Source organism: Arabidopsis lyrata (assembly GCF_000004255.2).
Source record: "Arabidopsis lyrata subsp. lyrata unplaced genomic scaffold ARALYscaffold_5, whole genome shotgun sequence".
In the NCBI taxonomy this organism is placed as follows: Eukaryota; Viridiplantae; Streptophyta; class Magnoliopsida; order Brassicales; family Brassicaceae; genus Arabidopsis; species Arabidopsis lyrata.
Genome location: NW_003302551.1, coordinates 18,114,213 through 18,139,737, shown reverse-complemented (window position 1 = coordinate 18,139,737; position 25,525 = coordinate 18,114,213). Strand labels below are relative to the sequence as shown.

Sequence of the window (25,525 nt, the reverse complement as noted above, 5' to 3'; positions counted from 1 at the left end):
CCACTTACATCCAATAGGCTTTTTATTCGGAGGCAAAGAACAAATAGACCATGTGTTAGTACTCTCCTGGGCTATAAGCTCTTCATTCATGGCATGAATCCATTCATCGAATTTCTTAGCCTGATGAAAACTTGAAGGCTCTGCAAATTGTGTCACTGCACAAATATAGGCTTTATAATCATCAGTTAGTCTTTCATATGACATGTAAGCAGCCAATGGATGAGGTATATCAGCTGCAGTCATATTACAATAGTAATCATGTAGATAAGCTGGTGACTTAGACTTTCTCTTCTCTTTTCCTTTATTCTGACTATCATTTGTTTTAGTAGCACTGGCAGTGATAGTATCTTCTTCAATTCTAGAAGAATCTCCTACTTCTATAGAATTGGTGCTATCCAAAGCCTGGCCATTAACTAAAACAAAGTCAAAAATAGAAGAAAAATCAGGTTGTGTAGACATACCAGTAGCAAAGGGAAATATATCTTCATGGAACACAACATTTCTGGAAATGTGGATGGTATGTGTGTCCAGATCCAAGAGTTTGTAGCCTTTATATCCAGCAGGATAACCAAGAAATAAGCAAGCTTTTGCTCTAGGCTGAAATTTATGCCGATTCTTGGAAGAAGTAGAACTGTAGCAAAGGCAACCAAACACTCTTAAACCCTTATACTCTGGCTTCTTAGATGTCAATACCTGAAATGGCGATTTATTCTGAAGTAGAGGTGTTGGCAAACGATTGATTAGGAAAACTGAAGTCAGAACACAATCTCCCCAATATTCCAATGGAAGGTTTGACTGAAACATCAGTGATCTTGCCACATTTAGAATGTGTTGATGCTTTCTTTCAACAACCGAATTTTGCTCCGGAGTCTCTGGACAGGAGTGATATGACTGAATCCCCTTAGCTTTGTAAAGCTCAGTGAACTGAAGCTCCGGTGCATTATCGGACCTTACACCTTTGACAACAGCCTTGTATTGAGTCTCAATCATTTTAAGAAAGTCAGGAAACACTTTTAAAACCTCTGACTTGGTTCTGAGTAGATAAACCCATGTTACTCTGCTGTGATCATCTACAATGGTTAGAAAATGTTTATATCCTTCCACAGTAGGAACAGAGAAAGGTCCCCATAAGTCTATATGAAGCAAGTCAAAAGCATTCTTAGATATATTGTTGTTAGAAATATATGGAAGATGCTTTTGCTTTGCAAGAGGACAAATGGAACAAGGTAGACCTTTATTATTATTACTCTGTTTGATTCCAAGTACATTGGTAATAGATTCTAGCTTAGCAACAGATGGATGTCCTAATCTATTATGCCATAAGGTAGAATCTGCTACTACATTGACAGAATAGGACATGTTTTCATCATTAGAAGCTGCAAGTGAATCTCTATCCAAGACGTATAGGTTTGATATCTGCTCACCATTCCCAATCGTCAAGCCCTTGATAGGATCCTGTATCATACAAGATACTTCATCAAATATCACACGACAACTCAGATCTTTAGTTAGTTGACTAACACTGAGCAAATTGAGACGAAAATCTGGTATATATAGAACATTGTTCAATACCAGACATTCATTCAATCTTATTGTACCAATGCCTGCAATTTTAATATCTGGACCCGTTGGTAAAGTCACAGACTTATCAGAGAAAGTATCTGACATACTCACAAAGAGAGATTTATCATGTGAAACATTATGTGTTGCTCCACTATCGATGATCATAGACTTAGATGATAATGTGTTACCTGTGGCTCTCAAAATCCCAACAAAATGAAGTGTAGAGGATGAGAAAGCCATACCAGGTAATGCGGTGTTAAGACCACCAGAGGTGGATGGCATCAAAGTCTGATCGAGTGGTGTTGATAGTTGTGAGTTAAAATAGGCAATGACACCTTGAATCTGGTCTTGTGAAAGAGCAGGCGGTTGACAAGAAAAAGGCTGACCAATGCTGATGTTATTATTCACTTTAGGCTCAGTGAGAGCAACTTGTGCAACAACAGGCTTACTTGCACCAGTAGTGGGTTGTTTCCCTTTGTGTTTGAAACCAATGGGATATCCATGAATCTTGTAGCAAGTGTCTTTGGTATGACCATTATAACCACAGTGAGAACAAATAGGTCGAGTAGACTTTTGACCATTGTAGGCTGCATTAATCGAGAGAACAGAAGCTGAAGGTATCTCAGGAGCAGCTACATGAAAAGCTGAAGCAGTTTGAACAGGATTGATGCTTCTCTGACTGTGATCTTGATCAAGTAAATTGTAAACTTCTGCAAGAGTAGGCACATTCTTCTTCATAATGATCTGACTGCGAGCACTTGAATAAGACTCATTAAGACCAGCCAAGAATTTTATGATCTTTGTATGCTCCGAATGTGTTGAAATAGTCTTGCAGCAAGCACAATTCTGACATGTTTGAACACAATCTGCTCCATCAAGGTCATCCCACAATGTCTTCAACTTTGTATAATATGTGGATAGATTCATTGAACCTTGATGAAGAGACCAGATTTGTTGTGTGATTTGATAAGATCTTGGCAGATTGGTGATATGAAAACGCACCATTAAGTCATGCCAAATCTCAGAAGCATCTTTGAATCTCAGAATGCTATTATAGATTTCCTTTGTAACAGAATTCAGAATCCAAGATTTCACCATCGCATTACACCGTGACCAAATGCGATAGTGCGTGTGTGTCTCTGATGGTCTAGGAAGAGAACCATCCACAAACACTAGTTTATTCTTAGCATCTAAAGCATTAGTAATGGCCATGATCCAGGTGTTATAATTTGTTCCATCAAGAATTTCAGAGATAATTGAAGATCCTGGATTATCACCATTATTCAAGAAATAAGGCGAAAACTGGATTCCATCAAAAGCGAAGGTTTCTTGAGAGATTAGAGGCGGAATAACCTGAGTTTGAACTAGATTTGAAGAAGAAGCAGGATTAGCTCCAAAAACCACCGGAATAGGTGTAGGATCCACCGGAATAGGTGCGGATGTCGTCGGAATAGGTCGAACAGTCCTCGATCGAGCTGGAGTTGAAGAACTAGCACCGCGTGCTAATCACTTCGAAGTACGACGGAGAGTAACCATTTTGAGCTCAAATTTGAAGAAAAGAATCGATCGGGAGAGAAGATCCGATTGACTAAGGTCAAAGAACGAAGAGAACGAAGATCGGAAACGAAGATCGTTGATGGTGAAGTTGAATTCACCGCTCTGATACCATGTTAGGAATGTGGCCTAACTTAACCCAAAAGCTAGCTCAAGAGTTAAGGATTGCCACATCCTTTATATACTATCCAAAGATCTTAATCCCAAGCAATGTGGGACATTCTAATAGTTGCAAACTTGCAATCCTCCGACGTAAGTCTCAATCAAATCCGTTTTTGATTTCACTTTGTTATGTAACGTTTCAAAGTCTCTTTGGTACTAACTCTCACAAGGTTTTCCCGTCCGTTAAATCTTAGAAACGGCCTCGATCGTCAAAGTCCTCACAATTGTTTGGGCCAAAATGAGCCCACATTTCTTTCTCGAACATGGCCCACGTGAAAACAACATCACCTTCGACGTACGTCTAAATTGATTGCCACCATTAGTGCTGTGCGTTCGGTTATCTGATAAGTTATCGGTTCGATTCTATTCGGTTTCGATTTTTTCGGTTCTAAAATTTAGTATTCATTCGGGTATTTTGAAATTTCGGTTCGGTTTCAGTTCGGTTCCGGTTTTTCGATTTTAAAATTTAGTATCCATTCGGTTATTTTGCTTTGGATATTTTCGGATATTTCGGTTATTTGGATATTTTCGGATATATTTGGATATGTTTCAGTTATTTTCGAGTATTTTTACTATTTTTTTTATATTTTTGATTATTTAGTCTATAAATAACTAATATTTTTGAAAATATAATTGTATTTCGGATATTTTCGATTACCCAAGATTTTCGGTTCGGTACCGATTCAGTTACGATTCTTTCGGTTATAGAATTTAATATCCATTTGGTTATTTTTAAATTTTTCGTTTGGTTCAGTTCGATTCTTTTTGCTTCGGTTTCGGTTTGGTACATTTAGTTTGGTTTATTTGCCCAAACCTAGCCACAATCCATCTTCCTTCAAGTGGACTTTAAGTGAAAAACTGTAGGAGTTTACTTAACCAAGCCGCTGGATCTCCAACTTAGCCAACTTGGATTGAAACATCAGTTGTTTATGGTAGTGGTCTCGTGACTAGTGGTTCTCACTAGAGAAATAGTTGCTTTGTAGATAAATCTATTTTAACCAAAGTGAAAGCTCGTTTGGTAGTCTGGATTAAATTTATTTGGTTTAATTTAGATTGGATCAACTCAAATTATTAGGATTAAAAACTCCTACAAAATTGTCTGGAAAACATTATGATCTAGAAAAAAATTGAATTAAAAATGTTAATAATGACAATTTTTATAGCAAAGAATAATAATAATTTCGGGAAAAAACCCGAAAAAACTGCCATTTATTTTTTTTTGGCCGTTTAATACCTGTGTTTTTAAATTTGGAATAAAAATACCTCATTTAGTTTCGGTTGGATTTTAAAACCATCGTTTTAAAAAACTTGGTAAAATCCTACTCCCGCGTTAACGGCTGTTAACTTTCCTAACGGCAGTACTAACTGCGGTTAACACTTAACCCTACGTCGTTACTTAGACCCAAATTAAGACACTCTTACCCTTTCGCATTCTACCCAGAAATCGATTTGGGATCAGAAACCCTAATTTCTCTATTCTCTCATTCTCTTTGAAATCGATGTCTTTGAAATCGTGTTAATCGATGTGTCTAGGCGTTTGATTACTTGCGGTTTGGTTAGAATTTGAGTTCAAGGAGTTAGTTTGGTCGCATCGTGATGAGGTATGTAATCGATTAGGCATTTTTAGGGTTGGAGAAATTATGGGTTTGGGGGTTTCAATTTCTGGGTTTCTCGGGATTAATCGACAACGTTTCTAACTTCATCTCTCTCTGTGCAGTGGTTTCGATTGCTTGAAACTTAATATTAAGTTCGGAGGAGATGTCTCCTTCAAGGATGAGTGTTTCGCATACATCGGAGGATTCGAGAAGAGGGAAATGTTGATGGATCCAGACCTGATGACGTGGTCGATCTTCGATGATTTCCCTAAAGAGAATGGAGTGTCTGGTGCCGTAGAAAAAGTTTGGTACAAACTTTCCCATGAAGACGTAGATTCAGTAAGAGCTATCTCTGAGGACAGAGATAGTGGGATTAGGCAATTGTGTAGTGAAGCTTTGATTGGTGGTGAAGTAGATATCTACATTCAGCAAGGTGTGTCTGAACCTACACCGTTTCCTATGCCACAACCTGGTGAAGAGTGTGATGCTGGTGAAGAGAGTGATGTTGGAGAGCATCAAGAGTCTGATGCAGAGGGTGAAGCAAATAAAACTGGTGAAGAAGACAGAGCACAAGATGATGGTGTAGATCCAGTCGAAGAATGTATGGGAGATGATCCTCGGTTTAGTGCATTTTATGAAGAAATTAATGCTGCTCATGAGGATACTGACCAAGTTCCAGAAGAAGCTGTTGATGAGGATACTCACCAAGTTCCAGAAGAAGTTGATGTTCAAGCTACTCATCAAACTGAGGAAGGAGTTGCTGCGGGTCAAACTGAAGAAGATGAAGAAGATGAAGAAGAGTTAGAGAGACAATGCATGGATGCTGAGCGACCTGACCCTGCTATGGATACAGATGAAGAATGGGATGCTTTTGACCGTGAAGAAAGAGAGATATCAAGAGCAAAATTCAGCAAGGATAAGCCACCTTACTTGTGGTTAAAGCAGATGTTTCACAATGGAGAAGAGTTTAAGGATCAACTTCTGAGGTATGTCTTGAAGATGAATTACGATGTGAAGCTATGCAAATGGGGTCAGTCACAGCTTATGGCTATATGCAGTCATGAGAATTGTGAATGGAAGATCTATTGTTCTGTGGACAAGAGGGTAGGGAAATGGTCAGTTAAAACATATGTTGATGCGCACCACCATGCAATCAGTGGAAAAGCTAGGATGCTGAAACAAGGTGTGATTGCCAGATTATTCAGAGATGAAGCAAGAAGGAGACCAACCCTGAGTTGGACTGACATTAAGGATGAGATAATGATGAGGTACACGATTTCAGTGTCTAAGTGGATATGCCAAAAAGCCAGAAGAATGGCGTTTAATTTGGTTATTGAAACACAGAGGCAACAATTTGCAAAGCTGTGGGATTATGAAGGTGAGCTTCAGAGGTCTAATAAGGAGACACACACAGAGATTGTCACCATCTCTCAAGCTAATGGTAAGCAACAATTTGACAAGTTCTATATATGTTTTGAGAAGCTAAGAAGAACATGGAAGAGTTGTTGTAGGCCAATTATTGGACTAGATGGGGCTTTCCTTAAATGGGAATTGAAGGGTGAGATTCTAGCAGCAGTTGGTAGGGATGCGGATAATAGGATTTATCCTATTGCTTGGGCAATAGTAAGAGTAGAAGACAATGAATCTTGGGCCTGGTTTGTTGAGAAGCTGAAGAAGGATTTAGATTTGGGTGTGGGGGTTGGTTTGACTGTTATTTCTGATAAGCAAAAAGGATTAATCAATGCTGTGGCTGATTTACTTCCAGAAGCAGAACATAGGCATTGTGCTAGACACATTTATGCCAACTGGAGGAAGGTGTATGGTGATTACTGCCATGAAAGCTACTTCTGGGCTATTGCATACAGTGCAACAGAAGGGGACTACTCATTCAACATGGATGCATTGAGATCATATGATCCAGAAGCTCATGAGGATCTGCTGAAAACTGATCCAAGAACATGGTGCAGAGCCTTCTTCAGTTGTCAGTCTAGCTGTGAGGATGTTTCCAACAATCTATCTGAGAGCTTCAACAGAACCATTAAGGATGCAAGGAAGCTGCCAGTGGTAAATATGCTTGAGGAGGTCAGGAGATCCTGCATGAAGCGTATAGCTAAGATCTGTGACAAGACAAGTAAATGTAAGACAAGGTTTCCACCAAAAATAATGCAGATCCTTGAAGGCAACCGCAAGTCAGCTAAGTTTTGCCAAGTTCTTAAAAGTGGTGAGAACAGATATGAGGTGTTAGAGGGTATTGGCAGTTACTCAGTGAATCTCTTGACTAGAGAATGTGCTTGTAGACAGTGGAATCTCACAGGCATTCCTTGTCCACATGCTATATTTGTTATCACAGAGAAGAACCGCGATCCAGAAGAGTAAGTGTTACTTAATCTTAAACTCTTTTAACAATACTTTTAACTTAAAAACTGTGTATTGATTATTGGGTTTGCTTGCCATGTAGCTATGTTGATAGACACCTTGCAACACATGTCTGGAAAGCTACATACAAAGACAACATAGAACCTGTGAATGGAGAAAGATTGTGGAAGAGAACAGGCAAAGGAACAATTGAAGTGCCGGATAAGAGAAAGAAGCGAGGGAGACCAAAGAAGTTTGCTAGGGTTAAGGAGCCAACTGAATCATCAACTAATCCCACAAAGCTAACAAGAGAAGGAAAAACAGTCACATGTAGCAATTGTAAGCAAGTTGGTCACAATAAGGGAACCTGCAAAAACCCTACTGTACAATCAGCTCCTCCACGCAAAAGGGGAAGACCAAGGAAGTCTCTAGTAAGTATTCTGACTTTAGCTTTGTAAATTCAACATTTGTTTTACTATTACTAATCAGAGTTGTTACAGGATGATGATGATGATCCATGGAGCATCCACAATGCACCAAAGAGGTGGAAGAATGCTCAAAGCCAGTCCACACCACCTGTTGCTCAAAGCCAATCCACACCACCTGCTGCTCAGAGTCAACCTACACAAAATCCGCGGCATTCAAGTGCACCAGCAGCTAATCCAAGTGGTAGAGGCCGTGCTCGTGGACGTCCTCCTGGAGTTAAAAATGGTCAAGGCAAGGATAAAGGCAAGGGTAAAGGAAAGGGCCGTGGTAAAGGATCAGATGAAGCTCCAAGACCTCCAGTCTTTTTTATGTCACCTTGGACTGATAAGGTCTTTGATGTTTGGCGACCTGAGAAGAAGTAGGATAAATTTTATGTTCTCTTTTGTGTTTTGAATGACTTTGTAGGATGATAACTATGTAGGATTAGGTGTTTGGTTGATCCTGATTTGTTTTTGGTGGGATCTATACCTTTTCAAACTAAACGGCTCTTTTGGATTAATGAAACTAGGATTATGATATTTCAAACTAGAGTTTTACAACAACAAACTAGAGTTTTACATCAACAAAACAGCAACAATGACAATATCCCCAAGACAACACGACAAACTAGAATTTTACAACAACAAAACAACAACAATGAACAACAATGACAATATCCCCAAGACAACACGACAAACTATAGTTTTACTTGTTTCCCATTCTAAGGCACATGGCAACAACAACAATGAAGCATCCCCAAGACAACACAATCAACTGCCTAAGCATTTTTTCCCTCTCATTAGCACCCATAACTTCAATTTCAAGCTTCTTCTTCTCTTCATCAAGCTTTTTCTTCTCTTCATCAAGCTTCTTCTTCTCTTCCTCAAGCTTCTTCTTCTCTTCCTCAAGCTTCTTCTTCTCTTCCTCGTATTTCTTCAGATGATCGTTAGATGCAGACCCTGAGACACTAACCACATGTTCCTTCATTGCCTTTACAGACTCTTTTAGCTGACGAATCTCATCTCTCGCCTCCAACAAGCTCACTTTTTGCCAACCAAATGGCTTTTCTGCATCCGCCCAATTGATGAAGCCATGAACACTACATCTGAAGAATCTTCTACCCGGATTTTCATTTGTCCATGCCTTTGTAACCGTCGTTGCTTTACCACAATTGCAAATAGGACCCCAGCTACGGCTAACTGAATTTGCATCAGACCCAGAACTTTGACTCATCATTTGTGTAAAGAAGAAGAGAATATGGAGAGAAATTAGGGTTCTATGCTCTCAAATCGATTTGGGGGAATTGAGGTAAGGGCAAGAGTGTCTTAATTTGGATCTAAGTAACGACGTAGGGTTAAGTGTTAACCGCAGTTAGTACTGCCGTTAGGAAAGTTAACAGCCGTTAACGCGGGAGTAGGATTTTACCAAGTTTTTTAAAACGATGGTTTTAAAATCCAACCGAAACTAAATGAGGTATTTTTATTCCAAATTTAAAAACACAGGTATTAAACGGCCAAAAAAAAAATAAATGACGGTTTTTTCGGGTTTTTTCCCGTGAGATATTATACTTGTTATATATAGCTTTTGCTCAATTGGTAAAGTATTTTGAGCTTTTTTTATAATGTTATTCTCAACCCATAGAATATTGAACATCTCAACGAATCATCATCTTCTCTTCACATTCCTCTTTTGTTTTGTTTATTTTTTCGCTACGACTGTGATATGTTGGCAAAATTATATGAACCCTAAAAGAAAGATGAAGACAATGATATACACCAAATTGAATTACCTGTAACGCAAGAAAGCATTATATACACCAATTCTCCTAATTCCTATTCTTAATGCGAAAAATTTTAAAAGTCATTTTGACAAGTAAAGAGAGAGAGATACATGGCTTTGAATTACAGAAGTAAATTTACACCTGTTTCTCCTTTTCTTTGGCCTATATCCTGATCTCACATCCACGCTCGAGTTTCTCCTTAAATTCCGCTGGTTCTTGGTAAACCAAAGCAATCGCTGTGGCTTCTTCATCTACACTTATCTCTTGACAGCCGTGCCACTGTTGTTACCGTTCTCTAACTTCGGAATCAGACTTGCCACTGCTCATTTTTGTGTCTTTTAGACCAAAGTTTCTGCCTAGCTCAGAGGCTATGGATCCGACCTCCACATCGTCTTCTTCTTCTGGCGCCCAATCTCTGAAATTGATCAAAGGTTGTGGGATTCTTGCAAAGAACAGCTCCTTGAAGTTCTCTAAGATCCCCTTTCGGTAAGGGTTTTCCTTCTTGTCGTAATGGTACCGAAAATTCTCACAGGTCGTCTGCAAACACAACAAAAGAATCAGACCAACGGTAATAGCTACTTGGAAAAACAACGAAAACCCATTCACTTGTTGCTAATTAAAAGCTAAAAGAATCTTGCCTGGTTGGTGCAGATAAGGTAGAAGTGGAAGACAGTAAGTCCACCAACAAACCAGACTGAAACAAAGCAGTAGAGGCCAAGAACACCTAATATTAAGTCATCAGCAAGGACAGCATAGAATTCGCCATGGACTTTAAGCATGCTGACCCATGAGAAGACAAAGACATAGATGCAGAGGAGTGTTGAACATGATAAGAAACAGACGAAGAATGGATAGTTACGCTGCAAAAAAAAACTCGTAAATAACATATCAACTCATAGATCTTACTCAGCTCTTTGTCTTGGAAGTGAGAATTTGAGTTCCAGTAAGACAAGACTTACCAAGGCGATGCACTGACCTACCCATGGACAGTGATGATCAAACCTTTGGACACAGTTGTTGCAGATTGAGCAGTGAAAGGCACGAGGAGGACGGTATAGCTGACAGGTATCGCAGAACTTCACTTTCGCGGTGAAGCCATTCACCATTACATCTTTTGTTCGAGGTAATTTCATATTTCCTAATTTGTTAGTCACCCATTCTGTCGATTGGGTGATAACATCAGGAATCTCTGCCTCAGGCACTTGTTTGTTCCTTGGGATAATCCCGGGGTCTCTCGATGATGTCAAGAAGAGAAAAGTAAAAGCCTGCATAAAAGGAAGAAGTAAGAGATGCAGTAGTTTGGCTCTAGGTATGCTCTGGCTTACAAAGTAAGTAAAAATTGTAATGCTTTATATACTATATATACCATGAATGTGAGAAGAATTGCACCCATCAAAGTAAGAGAATGAAAGAAAGGGTGACGATGGCTGATCAAATAAGCCATCCTGATGCAGAAAGTGATAGCTGGTCCTCCAATCATACATGTGGTCAAAAGAAGCGACGATGCATCTGGACCAAACACTAGTCTTCCCCCACAGTAAAATTTCTAAATACAAAAACAAATAGAGAAACTCCACTTGAGACAATGATTTCATATAGACAACAATCAGGATCTTGCTTTTGCTCTAATCATGTGTGAATCTTAGACTATGTAAGAACATGAGCTTTTAAGATTCTCTCCATAAAGTTTTAGCCTTTTTGTTTTGAAATAGTCTAAGATTCACACATGATTAGAGCAAAAGCAAGATCCTGATTGTTCTTAAAAGCTCATGTTCTTACAAACTCTAGCACACAGAGAAAGTAGCAAAATCAATTCCGAACATCTTGAGGTATTTTGCTCATTCATTCTTATCTCCCAAAGGTAAAATACCTTTAAAAAAAAATGCAAATTTCCTGTCAAATCATGAAAAGTCTTACATTTTTGGCGGGCCAAACTTGATAGATCCTTTTTCGTTCAGGATTCTGAGAAGACATAACGTTTTTCTTCGGGGAATGAAACTGAGAAATGTTTTTCGCTTTTTTCCAGAAACGAATTTTCCTCTTTCCGTTTTCTGGATTTCACGGCCAGGCGAATTCAAAATCCGGCCGCCGATTTGTTAGGATTTTGTTCTCCTTCTTTCTTCTGTTTGAGAGATCTGGTTTTTCTCTCTCTCTCTCTCTGCCTTTCTCCATAGATTTGTCCTCCGCCATTGGAAGTTGCTCAAACACCAACAACATCATTCTCTGGAACACCCTTAACTTAGCCTTTCTCCCGCCAATCACACACTGGGGCAGCCACGTGTCATGAAAAGTACCCAACTCCGGTTTATCTATTTCAAACCGAATCAAGAAATAGGCCGGTTCGGTTTGTATTCTCTGAGGAAACTTAAACCGGATCAATCCAATCCGTTCGTTAAGAAGACACAGACAAGGAGAAAAAAGCTTATCCACTAGAGACACAGAGAAGACGAATTCTTCCATTAGAAGAAGAAGATGGCTCTTCTCTGCTTCAATTCTCTCCCTTTTCTTTCTTCTCTTTCTTCTTCATCTTCGTCGCGCCTTCTTCAACCTTCGTCTTTCGCTTCTCCAGGTAATGCCTTTTCACTCGTTTCTACTCTTGACATTTCGCTTTTGCTTCGTTTTGTGTTGGAAATCAACTCCATTAGAGACCTATGAAACCAAATTCGAGCTCCTTGGCTAATTCAATTTCTTGGTTCTCGAAAAAATAAGAACTTTTGTTTTAGGGCAGTCAGGTTTTATGCTTAAGAGATCAAAGTAGGCTTTCATTGAGGCATTTAATCGAACACTTGGTTTACTTGTAATGCTCTAATCTTTTGTGTTTCAGTTTGGAGCCTTAAACCCAACGCTGTTGAGTCAAAGAACAGAGTCTCTCTCAGTGCTTACAGCTTGAACTCTAGCCATGGAAGGGCGGTAGCAATTGTGGTGAAGGCGGCTGCTTCTGGCGTGGACGGGGCTGAGCCCGAGAGCAATGAGGAACCAAATACTGTTGTTGCTGCTGTTCCAGTGGATAAACTACCATTGGAATCAAAAGAAGCTAAAGAGAAACTGCTCTTGGAACTGAGGCTGAAGATGAAGCTGGCCAAGAAGATTAGGCTACGCAGGAAACGTCTGGTTCGTAAGCGTAGGATGAGGAAGAAGGGTCGATGGCCACCTTCCAAGATGAAGAAAAACAAGAATGTCTAAGTGACTCAACTGTTTGCTGCTTTTCATATTCGTTTTTGTAATGTTCTTTTTGGTGTTCAAGGACCCTTAATGTACTTCAAATGCAACCATTGTTTTTGGATTTAACTTCAATCTGAGTTCTTCAAATACAACCATTGTTTCGTATATTAAGAGTGAGCAGTCTACAAAAGAGAACCCAAAAGTTTGAAACTTGCATTGAATTTGAACCATTTAGCTATTAAGGAAGAACATGTGAGCGGAAAATGAGAGGATAGGTGCAACAGAATCCGGTGCTCCAACACTGCAACAAGGAAGATTGATTAACTAACTGATTCTATCTATATATATACTTTGGCATGTGAGACTTGATAAAGCATATGGCTTACCACGGAAAGGAGTGGACCTTGCTTGAACTTGTCATGGAATGAAAAGGAGAGAGCTTTTGGGTTTTCTCCAGGTCCTCTGATGAAACCGCTGTAATCATTAAAGCATTACGATTTGTCTATAGATTTAGACTATGCAAAGATATATTCAAAAGAAGGTCAAGACCAATGGAATGGATAACAGTAGGAGTTACTTACACTAGTGATGCTGATACAATAGGTGTCCTTCGTGTGTCGTAGATGGCAATCAATCCTTTGTAATTTTCATCGCCTCCTTTGTATGACACAGCCAATCGTTCTCCAGATGCATCCCATGCTATCTTCTCGATGCCCTCACTGGTTATTCAGTTATGAAAGATACAATTTCAGGAAGAAATTAATGGAAGGCCTTTGCACGGGTTTATTGAACAAAACAATCAAATGATTTACCTGCCAGTAAGAGAAGCAATCTCTGGCAATTCAACTGGTAATAGATGGGCATCTGAAAGTAACGCAAAACAGAGGTTTAGTTTGGTAACTGGTAAGTATTTCTAGTAGTATAGGCAAAACGACTTCAAAGTTTCTACATACCCAAGGATGGTGGCTTGGATGAGAAATGAACAGAACCCAGTGTTGAAGATTTCGAAAACGAAATCAAGATAAACCGTCCTTCGGGATCCCATATCGCTCCCTATCAATAGAAGTTAGTATAGTATTATAGCTTAGTCCAATTACGAAGATGGAACACAGTTGCAATTTCATACATAAAAGAAGGAAGATGAATGCTAGTAAACAGAATGGAGTCGTGTAGAATATGCTATGCTTACAACACTAGTGATGTTAACCTCTCCAACAAAACCACTTTTAACAATACTCTATTGCATATCTCACTATTCTATGTATGGGCTCACGATTTTACCGTGACAGATCCAGATCCACTAGACAAAGACCAGGGCTCAGATGTCCATGTGTTTGTTTCCCAAAGACAAAAAGTCCCATCACTGTGACAGAAAAACATTTTATTAGCAAACATATCAAACAGGAAGTTACTTTCCACATCTGAGAAAAAGAGTTGATGTCCTACAATCTTGCTGCAAAGAAGTAGTCTCCTGTAGGTGACCATTTAAGCATTGATATTCCACCTAGTCCCCGTCTAATAGGTGTCCCCGCCCCTGGAAGATGTATACAGATCACTTTCAGAAACAAGGGATTGCAAGATGCATTTTCTCATCTCAACTCAAGACATAGGATGTTAAATAAGAGCAAGACAACAAATTCTATCCGATCAACTGTGTGACTTGATTTACTGATACTTCGCAAGCAGGATAAATGTTCAAACATTTGCATGCTGTTGTGCATAAAGAAAGTGTTCTAAATTGTCCTTCTATTACCTTGAGAAACATCCCATATGGTGAAAGATGAGCTGTCATATGAGGCTGATGCTAAATATGTGAAAATAGGTCAAGGAATAGCAGGATGGACAAAGTTAGAGAACCATGATGCAAAGACAAAAAAGATCCAACAAATCCAGATACTTTCCCAACAAATGCCTACCGTAAGATTCAGCTCGATAAACAACTATGGTAATTGAAATGATCTTGTTAAACGTGTACAGTCAACTATCAACACCAAAATATAGTAAAGCGAAACAGTTATAGCAAAAAAAAAATTTAGGATATCTTCCACAGGGGCTCCATGAGAGAGCACTAATTTGCTCATCATTTTGACACCGAAGAAAGTCAACCAAAATCCAGCGAGTTCCGGATCCTCGAGAGAGACTTCCCCTCAACGCGGAACCACCGGATCTAACCAATGCCATGTTACCTGGATAGGAAGCAGCCCATATGCATATTCCTCCCCTGTTTCAATGGAACAGTTATTAGAGTACATACAAGCTTAACTATCTATGGAAACTAGCTATTCTAGAAAGTAGACAGTATCAGAAGGCCAATAATACTCACCGACAGGATATGGATAGGGATTTTCCACCATTTGGTCTCCACTCAAGGGCTTTAACACTTCTCTGTGAATCACTTGTCAAAACGCAAGGTTCCTTCTCATCTGTTCAAAAGAAGAATTTGAAACAGTATGCACAATCCTGTAAATGTGCACTAGGAATCTAAAATTGAATTATAGAAAACAGACCTTTGTCGTCATAATCACGAATTGTAACTTGATTTGCACCAGATATAAAGGCAATAATATGCTTCCCTTGATGCCAACTCACTCCTTGAAGATCAATCTCTGAGAGGAGAGTTACCTAGAAAAGAAAAGGTGAAAGGCTGTGGCTTTATTAACAGCTACGATAATGCCATTTTGAAATTGCAAAGAACATCCCTCCTATCAATTTTCCATAGATACATAAAGAAACCAACAGACTGATAATCAAAACTCTTACATCGGTGGGTTGTAAAATCTGTTTAAGAATGTCTGAAACCTTCATCTGAAGTGTTGCCACCAGTCCTTTACTCTCAACACTTGCCTTATCTCCATTCTCTTGTCCTTCATTTTCCTGAAGAGAACTAGGTGTAGAGTCGAACGAAACAGGGCTAAACACCATTCCCTGTGATCAAACAAAAAAACCCCAAATCCGGGAAACATGGAAGTTGTCAAAAACAAAGCTTTTTGCTACCTACAAGTATGGTTTAAATCTATATGAAAATCAGAAACGAAAGAGAACGCCCACATACAAGAACTTTTCCATATGTCTCCAGAGCTCGCTCATCAGACAAGTTCTGAGCCGTAACTGCATTACGAAAATCCAACCATTAGCTCAGAAAGTTTCGAAACCCCTAGATTTTTCAAATAGAGTACAGAAGATGGAAAGGAAAAGCTTTAACATACTCAAGTCTCTGTTGATCTCGCAGACGGTGACGGAACCGGGATGAGGAAAAGATGCCATTGTCCCTTTTCTAGAGTTTAGTAGAATCCGCAATTCAAATTAAGATAGCCCAAAAGGTTTGATTAGACTATAAATCACACGGTGAGAGTAGACAGTGACCGGAGAACGGCGACGGATTTTCGCCGGAAAAACGGAGAGAGGATTTGAGTTTAGGGGTTTTGATTTTGAACAATGTATATTCCGGCAGGGGATTTGGTTAAGTCGTAAAAGACTATTTTATCCCCGGATTGAGCTTATTACTGGACCGGGCATAAACTTTATACAGTTAAATTAGAGCCGGACCGGACCGGTTTAGTCCATCCCTGACATTCCTAATCTCGTGTTAATTTTTTAGTCACAACAAACTAAAAACTTTCTTGGCTTCAAGAAATGGTTTTTGCTTATGTGCTTCTTCTCGGTAATTTACGTAACACAAATTAAAAGGGTTTCTCTTTCTTTTTTTCTGCGAATGTGTTTTTTTTTTCTACGAGTGTAACTTATAGAGTACACAAGTAACAAAGTTGCATCATAATGTGTTGTATTGCCCTTTTGATTTTGTTATTATTACTGGTAAAGCGAGTTATTTCGTTTCCGTGTTTAGAATTTTTGAAACCTCACACAAACATCAAAAGATTTGAATTTCATTTATCTACTTGGAAATGTTATATTCATATTGAGGCTATATTGTTGAAATCATTTGCGTAAATTTCCGTTTTATCTCAACTATTTTTTTTTCCCAAAAGAAATAATAAACTTATATTCTTGCAAACGGCAATTCCAGCATGTACTTACACAATTTTTGGCTATTCACACGACTTGCATTCTATCAACATATATACTATATACTTCAATCAGCTAATATGTGTCTGTAATTTACTAATTTTTGTATATATTCACCATTTGGTAGGCAGGACATCTTGACTTTTAAATATGGGTGCCACTTCGGTTCGGATTTTTCCCTAAAATCAAAACTAATCAAATTTTAGATTGGTCGGTCTTATAATTTTCAATATCCAACGAAACTAGATTAAAAATAAAAACCAATAGTAATTTTTTTCTTTCTTTTTGTTGAATCTTCTCGGATTTCTTCACTCTGCAGAATCATCTTTTTATAGATAATTTTAAGCTAATCTCTTAATTCTTTGGTCTACGCGAAATTTAATATTTTATTTTGGTAAACCCTTAACAAGACACAATAATTAAAACACTGGCGACACCAAGACACAAGAAAATGTAATTAAGACTTAGGACATAAGCTTTTTGCATCTCACAAGACGCTAACGCGGTTTCTTGGAATCACACACCAAGTGTTCCTAATACGCGCAGTCATTTACACCTATATAAATATGTCTTATACACACACAATATATTATACACAACCAAAATATCATATTGAAAGCAAAAAGATTTCAAGACAAAACGTAAATCTCGATCGAAAGATAATTAAGACAATGTTTGATTGGATACATGGAAACTCTCGATTACCAATAGCCTTATCTGTACGTTGCCATCTATGTCTTTGCTATTGATGTTTATCGTCAAAACGTTTTGTTCATTTTCTAATGTATATTTTCTTCTGTTGTTTAAGATTGTGGAGCTTTTGGTAGACATGGATTGTCAAGGATGTGAAAAGAAGGTTCGAAGAGCCATTTCCAAACTCGATGGTAAGAAAAATTCAGAAAAACAAAATCAAACAAAGATTTTATTCGTTTCATTTAGCTTTCAGACATATTTGTTTGGTCTTAATGAAAATCTTATAACATTCTATGTTGAGATTATTGATGACTAACAGTCTAAAAATCAATTTGTGTAGGAGTGGACACGATAGAGATAGACGTGGATCGACAAAAAGTGACAGTCACAGGATACGTTGATAGAGAAGAGGTTCTAAAAATGGTTAAACAAACAGGACGAACAGCGGAATTCTGGCCTTTTCCTTACAATGGATATTATGGTGATTACTATACATATCCTTCTCAACATTTGGAACAATCCAATCAGAAGATATATCAAGCAGAAAATACTTTTTCATATAATGGAAAGTACGATTTCTATGACGTCGACGACTTTCAAAATACGAACAACTCTTCTATCAACGGTTATTATCTTCGTCCATCCCAAAAAGTTCAACCTAATACTATCGATGAAAATGCTCTTCATCTTTTTAGCGATGATAATGCACATGCTTGTATTATCATGTGATTTGTATTATTTTGACGTGGGATTTTTTCATTCGTTTATTCATTCTTATATAAGTGTAACCAAAAAAATATTTTGTTCCCTCTATGATATAAGTTTGTTTGATAGAATACATATGTTTCATCTTAAGTTTCATAGTAAGGCCATTGTTTTCGTAGTAAGGCCATTGTTTGCTAATTGCTACCACATACCGACTTCACAGGTACGTGAGAGAGAACAAACCAAAAATTATGGCTAATGAATAAATGGGCTTAGCTCATTCACAATTACGCTAAAGCCCAAAGGCCCATAAAATTCACTGTCTTTTTCGTTTTTACTCGGACGAATTTAGTAAGAAAAGAAAAAAAAAAACGCCCAAATTCCAACCTTGTGGTCGTCGCATCCCTAAAAACCCTCTCCTTCTCCGGCGAACCCGATGGATAGAGGAAAAATCAAGGAATCACTCCCAGCTGACCTCATTCTCGAGATATTCACGAGATTGCCGTCGAAGTCAGTGGCTAGGTTTCGTACACTGTCGAAGCACTGGGCGTCTATGCTTCGCAGTCCTGATTTCACCAAGCTGTTCCTGAGCAGATCATCGACTCGTCCACGTCTCTTGTTTGCGGTCGAACGATATGGACGTACTGAATGGCAATTTTTCTCGACCCTTCAGCCTCAGAATCGGTATGAGAAGTCTTCTCATGTCGAGTTTCATACCAAGTTCTCAGGAGACATTAGCCAATACGCTTGTAGCTATGCCTCAGGTTTGATCTACTTCCCTGTTGTGCGGATCATTGATACGGACACGATTGTGATTTGTAACCCTATCACCGGAATGTATGTGGGCTTACCTGAAGTCATGAAGTACAGTAGGTCGAAAGGCTTTTTAGGGTTTGATCCCATTGATAAGCAATTCAAGGCATTGGATTATGATTCCATTCTAACATTAGGATCTGGAGAACTCAAGTGGAGGATAAAGGATATCCATGGTCCTTTGTATGATCGTTGTCCTTCGACTCAAGGGATATGCATCAATGGGGTTTTGTATTACTTAGCTAGAACTTACTTAGCTGAAACACTTTCTTTGATAGTTCGCTTTGCTGTTAGCTCTGAGGAGTTCAAGTTTATTGACGCAGCATGCTTTGATGATCATATAGAGGATCCTACTGGATTGAGGTTGGTCAACTATATGGGTAAATTAGGTGTGACTAATTGCGATAATGTTGACGCTGGTGGAAGACGTACAGTTGAGTTGTGTATGTGGGTTCTAGAGGATGTCGAGAAACACGATTGGGTGAAATATGTCTACACTCTGCCAGAGAATGAAGTCCTTGCTTCCTGCGAATTTTCAGTTGCTGGAGTGACTGCAACAGGGGATATTGTCTTGTGTATGAAATATACATGTAAACCGTACTATGTTTTCTACTTCAATCCCGAAAAGAACACTCTCCAAAGTGTTGAAATCCAAGGTTTTGGAGCTGAGCTTGAAGCGGTTGAGACTCGTGGTGAAGTTTATGGCTTTGTTGACTATGTAGAGGATCTTAGTGTAAACGATGCAAAGCAGTTCAAGTCAAGCATTTCTCATGTCAAGACTCGCTGCTCCTGCTGTAACACGTTATATCCTGACAACATCGGGGAAGGGGAAGAGGTAGATGATGGTGTGAAAGAGACATCAGTGAAGATCAAGAAAGAAGAAGAAGAGAAGAGTATTAGAGAGTAAAACAATGAGACCAATGTATAGGTAAAAAGCTATAGGGCATGTCATCTATGCGTTTATGTTCTTTAGTCAATAGTATTAGACGTTGGTAAAAGTCTGTGCGTTTTGGTATAAAATCGTATGTACCTTGTGACTATCTTTGGTTAATCTAGTTTTTATTTCTAATTCCATCTCTCCTCAGTTCTAAATCAATAAAATCATCCCTATTGTATAGTTTGATGTTGTCTCTACCGTTGCACATAATTTTTTGCCTTGTTACCATCATCGGGAAGAGGTCCCTGCAACTCGGTTCCATCAGTGAAGAAGAAGCGCAGCAGAACAGGTACGAGTATTTGCTAACCTAGAGTTTTCCAGTATCATGTCTTCACTCGCCATTAGTTTAGCGCCAGCCAGCTTTTCTTTTACGATTTGGTAGTGTATTACAAATCTTTTGCGGAGAATCGTATTATAGCATTGTTGACTTTGTTTTGGTTAGTCAAGTTTTCCATCTCCTCTTATATGTATGTATAGATTAATGCTGTCTTCTACCCGAAATCAAAGTGAAATTTCTACTGTCTATTTATTTGGTACTCTGGTATTTTGTATTTTATATATAGTAGCTGGAGATTCCAAACCCCAACTTGTTTGGTCTTTGCATTTTACATAATACTAAGTAGGCCTGGATATAGGAGAAAAAAGATGCTTGACTTGAGAGATGCTTGAAAAGAAAGCATCTAGGCTCCTGCTCAAGCATCTCTCAGAGTTAACATCGCAAGCCAGAGGGGAACAAAGAAAGTAGTTGGAGGATTTGAGAAGAAAGAACGTCACTTCCCTAGAGCTTCACATGACAAAGAAATAAGAAGAGCTCCAAAACGATGCTCAATAAACCAACCATAACCAGTAATTCCTAGACAGGACAAAGCAAAAATACAACCATCCAGAAGCTTCAAGTGGCAAAACACTAAGCAACAAGTGCCTAGGATAATTTATCGAGGACCCAAAACTCTGGATATTGTTCATTTCCATCGAAAGAGGACTTTTCTACACAGAATAGCAACTAAACCAGGAGCCCTGAAGCTTTAAACTGACAGAGAACTAAACAGTAAAAAATATGCTTGTTGCTTTAGACAATTGATACCAGTAGATATATCCACATGGCCTCTCTTATTAAGCTCTTAAACCATATTCATCTTCACATTTAAACCTTTACTGGTACACTAATTGGCTTGTGAAACAACAAATCAACTTGTCTACTGATTTTATTTGGGAACAAGCCAGAGCATCTTTATCCAAGAGGACTAAACTAAGAAAGAGCACAGAGAAGAGACTTAAGCATGTTCTTCATTGCAGCCAGCCTATAGGTGTAATGTTGGTCGTAAACTTACGTATTTACATTACGCTATTTGTAGAAGGAGGACAAAGGTTTCATACTTCTGTAGAAAGCTTGGAGTTGTAGGATTGTCTACTGAGAGACTAAGTAGTTATAATCTGCATTTTCAGTTTTTTTTCACTATTTGGAACTTCTGGATTGATTACTTTTGCATCCACTGTAAAGGTCCAGTTGCTTGAAACATATGAAGAATTTGTCTTTCTTATGAGGGTTTCTTGATCAAAGCGTTACAACTCAAAAACAAATGAGAAGAAACAGAGGCTATCTCATTACAAGCGTTACAAGTGTTTGCAAATCTCAGAGCACATTTCTAGCTGCTTCACCAGTGTAGTATAGGCTAGAAAATAAACTAGAGATCAACTTGTGGAAGATGTGAAATACAAAAATACGTAATTACTTCCTAGCTCTTGGTTATAAGTTTGTTTATAAGCTGAATCATACCGGATACCACAGTCCACAGATAAATACTCGGTTTAACGTAAACTGAAACACACAAATAAATATTCATTTTTGTGTCGTCCTCAGAAATTAAAAGTTCAAAGACCGACCCACATGAGATGATAGATAAGTGTCTGAATCTGACTGAGACAAAGTAGATGATGATTCCCTCATAAACCCATCTCAGGTGCAACCACCAACAACCCCTTCTATATTTGTCGCCTTTACATTAGTCTTTGTTCTGACTATATTATATAATCACTTTGGTCAATCTATGGTCCCTCCTTATATTTATTGCTCGGTTAGTCTCTTCCACCGTCCACATATTACACCAATATTTACAAAATTTGAGGTTTTAAGTGAATAGATCCAACAAAAATGTGAAATGCATCCAAATCTAGTGTCAACCTTGATTTAACGTTTCGGAATCTCAAGTTAAGCCTTGTTAAAAGTTTACGTTTTGTTTCTAAATGGGTAAGTTTAGTCTCAACGGGACATATATTGGTGTCGTGTAATATAGGAATGAAAGAATCAACGCAAATGACGTTTTAACAGTCAAACTAAGAACACGACTCATGATGAATCAGTGGCAGTGCTTCCTCTTTTGTGGCATTGACGTTGACTCACTTTAAAAACTGTCCTAAGGAGGTGTTGAAAAATAAATTGAACTTGAAATAACTTCAAATTGCTTGCGACTTTTCTCTTATATAATTTCCATTAATAAATAGAGAACTTTTGTTGCTTCTGATCACCAAACCCATTAAGAGAGTATTTTTAACTTTTCTTTTTACGATGTAATCTTTTTGACTTGGGTTGTCGCATTATCGTTTACTTTGACATGCTCCTCTTGTAGTAGTTGTTGAAAGCTAATCTTCTCTTTTGTGTAACTTATTCTTGTTATTACACTAATAAGCTTCATTTTGGTTAAATCTTAAGATTAGGATAAGAGGAATCTTTAGATTTTTTTTAAAAAAGTGGATTTGTATCAGTAATGGAGACATTATTGTGGTGGTGGTAACGTAAATGATTGTCTTATGTGTGATATTGACAAGATAGAATTTCATGGGACCATCAAGATATTCCCCTAGCTTCTCTGAAGAAAAAATCTTTCATTGCTAAACAAAATTAAAATTAATTAACATATTGGTGCAGTGATTAATAAAAACAGAAGCTTTTTTTCCATTAACCATTTGATTTCCCCAAAAGTATGAACAAGAGACTCCATAGCTGCAAAAGCTAAGGACGAAAACAAGATTCTTCATAGCAAAAGAGAAATACAAGAAAAAGAAAAAAAAGATTACATCTACAAACAAACACTAAGATCGATCACATAACTTTCCATGATTCAAGTGTTGGGAAGCTCGGGTAACTATCCAATTCCACGGCGGAGCCACCACCAACGTTCGCCGTCGTTGTAGCAGCACTTGACTGATGATGAAACGAACCAATAGGAGCTGAAACAGAGCCCAAATCTGTGATAATGTTCTCTTGGTGATGGTTAGACAAAAACGACGACGTATCTAGTGTTGGAACAGCTGAAGATCGATCCAAGTTTCCGCACGACGGTGGTAGTCTACTAGCGAGCCGGTGAGGCTCCGGCTTCACAATCGGTGCGAAAATGCTGTTGGAAGAACCGAGGAACTTAGCTCCGGTGACTTGTTGAACCATCTGCCGGAAATTAGCCGCGTCCGCCGTTATAAACGTGGTTTGAGATTTCTTATTAGAGACTCGAGATCGGCGTTTCGTTGGTTTACCACCGGAAACACCAGGGCCACGTTTTCGTTTCGCGCCACCACCAACAACACCACCGCATGCGGGGATTTCTGGATCTGAGCCGAAAGAGACGTTGGAGAGAGTTTGAGGAGAAAGATCGGAGACTAAGACGGCGGCGGTTGAAGAGTCGAAGAAAGATGAAGGAGAAAGAGGAGATGATTCGGTGGAAGTGGAGATGGATCTGTGAAGAGCTTTAGCGAGTAAATCACTATCGTGAGAGAAGGAATCAGAGATTAGCCATGAATCGATGTTGAAGTTTTGACGGAATGACCAAGGGTCAACGCTCGCTAATCCCTCCGACGAAGCCATGATGGTTAAGTAAGTAATCGCCGGAAAACTTCTAAATCGGAGAAGAAAAAAAGGGAATCTTTTTTAGTGGATCAGCTCTGTTTTTAGAGAGAGAGAGAGTGAAAAGGGAATGTGATAATGAAGAAGAAATGAAAGCTCAAGGAGAGATAATATAAATAGGACGGCGTTGAGAGAGAGAGAGAGAGAGAATGAGAAACCGCGTGGAGAAGAGAGAGAGTGGAGAAGACACGCGTCAGCAGAATTGTACGGAACTCTGACTCAGCTCTGTTTTTTTCGTCGTCTCCGGTCTTATTAATTAAACCCATTGTTCTTGACCCAACTTATTCCCATGTAAGGACTATGGCGTTGTTAATTAATCTCTTCTTAATTGGTCATGCCAATAAATAACTTCATTTTGCTCCTAGTATCTCAAGGTTATATATAGCTAACTGGAATTGGACATATCTTGGTTTTAGCTTTTTTTCGGTGAAATTAAAGAAAATGATTTGACCTACAGTTACTTGATTTAGTTGTGATATGTAATGTAGTAGCTAGTATAGTAGAAACTTTAGATTGTAGATGTAAGGAAACTGATCTTTAGGTTTTGCAATGAAGTAAAATAAAAAATTAAAAAATTGAGTGGAAAATAGAGTACGTTATGCAAATAAACAATCTGCATCTAGATTCTAGAGTGTCAACACCAAATTTAGCCCGGATATGGGCATCATTCCTATTCAAATTTGGTTTTTTAAGATTGAAGCAAATGGTTTCAATGGTTTGGTTTTTAGTCACATTCTACAACTTCTCTAACTAAATACCATTAACTCCACTATATATACACACTAGTCTCGGTAATTTCCTTAAATCTTATTTCGTTATGCACCGACTTTATTATTTGTGTTCCGTCGAAACCGTTTATGTTCAAACTTGAAACAAATCAACATAACGAAAGGGAAACGCTAGGTTGCATAAATGCAGGTAGGCCATTGTGCAATACGAGTAGAATAAGTATAGCTCTATATATGGATATGTATTTTAGATATTAATCATCACAGTACTATTTTTAAGTGATTCCGTTTTTGTAAAGCTTCGAATTTATCGCAAGTGAGAGGCATCGTATTAAACTTTTGTTTCCTTTTATATTCTAGTGGGACACATTAATGTACAAATTTTCTATGTGTTTTTGTCTGTCTAAATCCATACCAACCTACAAACAAGCAAAATAGATATATATTGTAAATTGCATGGAAGAGTACTAAAAGAAAGAATAGATTATTATCATTAATCCAACCATGGTTGACCGATTCTACAACAATATACATATTCATTTTTATCAAGTCATTTTCTCGTGGATATACATCTACATATCAATTGTTCGACCTATTAGTTATTTTCTTTAACAACTAGGTGCAAGGAGTCGTGATAGTTTTGAAGGAAAAAAAAAAAACTTAAACATAGCAATGAGTGGCTTTAATGTTGATGTGTAATTTATCAAATGAATTTTTTTGACGGTTTACACTAGCCTAATTATTTGAACCGGATTATGTTTTTGGATCAGACATTGGTTTCATTTCAACTATAGATTCTTTTTGTTTTTCTTGGGATTTGATTTATAATATGATCATCCAATGTTATACCATGTGAAAGTTTATAAACGTTAATATATCCAAAATACATGTAGTAATCAAAATTCGCTTTTAAGTTTCTAATACACCTAAAATTGGACATCCAAATTATTTCTCAGCTTAACTAGTTAATGTAATTTTTGTAGTAATGTAGCTGAAATTCTAAAACTAACAAGTGTAAAAAAGCGACACATATATACTATATTAAGTAAAATGAAGCTGTAACGTGGGAATGGGAAGTGAGTTTGAGTCACTTTT

The 25,525-nt window shown here is 38.1% G+C and overlaps 7 protein-coding genes across 8 annotated transcripts; 4 read left to right on the top strand and 3 right to left on the bottom strand.

Annotated features, from left to right (window-relative positions):
* Nucleotides 1-4,613: 4,613 nt before the first annotated feature.
* On the top strand, nucleotides 4,614-8,245 carry LOC110228054. Of its 2 annotated transcripts, none has more exons than XM_021024144.1 (5): nucleotides 4,614-4,880; nucleotides 4,997-6,467; nucleotides 6,765-7,246; nucleotides 7,333-7,660; nucleotides 7,733-8,245. In XM_021024144.1, exons 1-5 carry the CDS (start codon nucleotides 4,876-4,878, stop codon nucleotides 8,075-8,077), a joined length of 2,631 nt encoding a protein of 876 aa, XP_020879803.1. In that variant the 5' UTR covers nucleotides 4,614-4,875; the 3' UTR covers nucleotides 8,078-8,245. The 2 variants fall into 2 exon arrangements, with proteins under 2 accessions (XP_020879803.1, XP_020879802.1); XM_021024143.1 differs by having other exon boundaries at nucleotides 7,730-8,245.
* A 1,215-nt stretch (nucleotides 8,246-9,460) lies between these two features.
* On the bottom strand, nucleotides 9,461-11,763 carry LOC9314187 (probable protein S-acyltransferase 1). Its single transcript, XM_002876340.2, has 5 exons — nucleotides 11,392-11,763; nucleotides 10,841-11,020; nucleotides 10,434-10,739; nucleotides 10,113-10,334; nucleotides 9,461-10,011 (listed from the first exon to the last, which is right to left on the bottom strand). Exons 1-5 carry the CDS (start codon nucleotides 11,446-11,448, stop codon nucleotides 9,760-9,762), a joined length of 1,017 nt encoding a protein of 338 aa, XP_002876386.1. The 5' UTR covers nucleotides 11,449-11,763; the 3' UTR covers nucleotides 9,461-9,759.
* A 98-nt stretch (nucleotides 11,764-11,861) lies between these two features.
* Nucleotides 11,862-12,801, top strand: LOC9312454 (50S ribosomal protein 5, chloroplastic). The gene is made up of 2 exons (XM_002878072.2): nucleotides 11,862-12,043; nucleotides 12,299-12,801. Exons 1-2 carry the CDS (start codon nucleotides 11,947-11,949, stop codon nucleotides 12,655-12,657), a joined length of 456 nt encoding a protein of 151 aa, XP_002878118.2. The 5' UTR covers nucleotides 11,862-11,946; the 3' UTR covers nucleotides 12,658-12,801.
* On the bottom strand, nucleotides 12,730-16,140 carry LOC9314186 (aladin). The gene is made up of 14 exons (XM_021025088.1): nucleotides 15,843-16,140; nucleotides 15,689-15,744; nucleotides 15,397-15,561; nucleotides 15,144-15,258; nucleotides 14,960-15,059; nucleotides 14,678-14,857; nucleotides 14,390-14,448; nucleotides 14,083-14,170; nucleotides 13,918-13,999; nucleotides 13,590-13,689; nucleotides 13,449-13,500; nucleotides 13,218-13,355; nucleotides 13,023-13,110; nucleotides 12,730-12,937 (listed from the first exon to the last, which is right to left on the bottom strand). The coding sequence occupies exons 1-14, from the start codon at nucleotides 15,898-15,900 to the stop codon at nucleotides 12,875-12,877; spliced, it is 1,344 nt and encodes a 447-aa protein (XP_020880747.1). The 5' UTR covers nucleotides 15,901-16,140; the 3' UTR covers nucleotides 12,730-12,874.
* Nucleotides 16,141-17,266: 1,126 nt separating this feature from the next.
* Nucleotides 17,267-18,189, top strand: LOC9314185 (heavy metal-associated isoprenylated plant protein 45). Its single transcript, XM_002878071.2, has 3 exons — nucleotides 17,267-17,378; nucleotides 17,468-17,543; nucleotides 17,693-18,189. The coding sequence occupies exons 1-3, from the start codon at nucleotides 17,331-17,333 to the stop codon at nucleotides 18,079-18,081; spliced, it is 513 nt and encodes a 170-aa protein (XP_002878117.1). The 5' UTR covers nucleotides 17,267-17,330; the 3' UTR covers nucleotides 18,082-18,189.
* A 229-nt stretch (nucleotides 18,190-18,418) lies between these two features.
* On the top strand, nucleotides 18,419-19,944 carry LOC9312453 (F-box protein At3g57580). The gene has a single exon (XM_021025454.1). It carries the CDS (start codon nucleotides 18,494-18,496, stop codon nucleotides 19,775-19,777), a length of 1,284 nt encoding a protein of 427 aa, XP_020881113.1. The 5' UTR covers nucleotides 18,419-18,493; the 3' UTR covers nucleotides 19,778-19,944.
* Nucleotides 19,945-22,736: 2,792 nt separating this feature from the next.
* Nucleotides 22,737-23,780, bottom strand: LOC9314184 (calmodulin-binding protein 25). Its single transcript, XM_021025455.1, has one exon. The coding sequence runs from the start codon at nucleotides 23,661-23,663 to the stop codon at nucleotides 22,908-22,910; it is 756 nt and encodes a 251-aa protein (XP_020881114.1). The 5' UTR covers nucleotides 23,664-23,780; the 3' UTR covers nucleotides 22,737-22,907.
* Nucleotides 23,781-25,525: the final 1,745 nt, after the last annotated feature.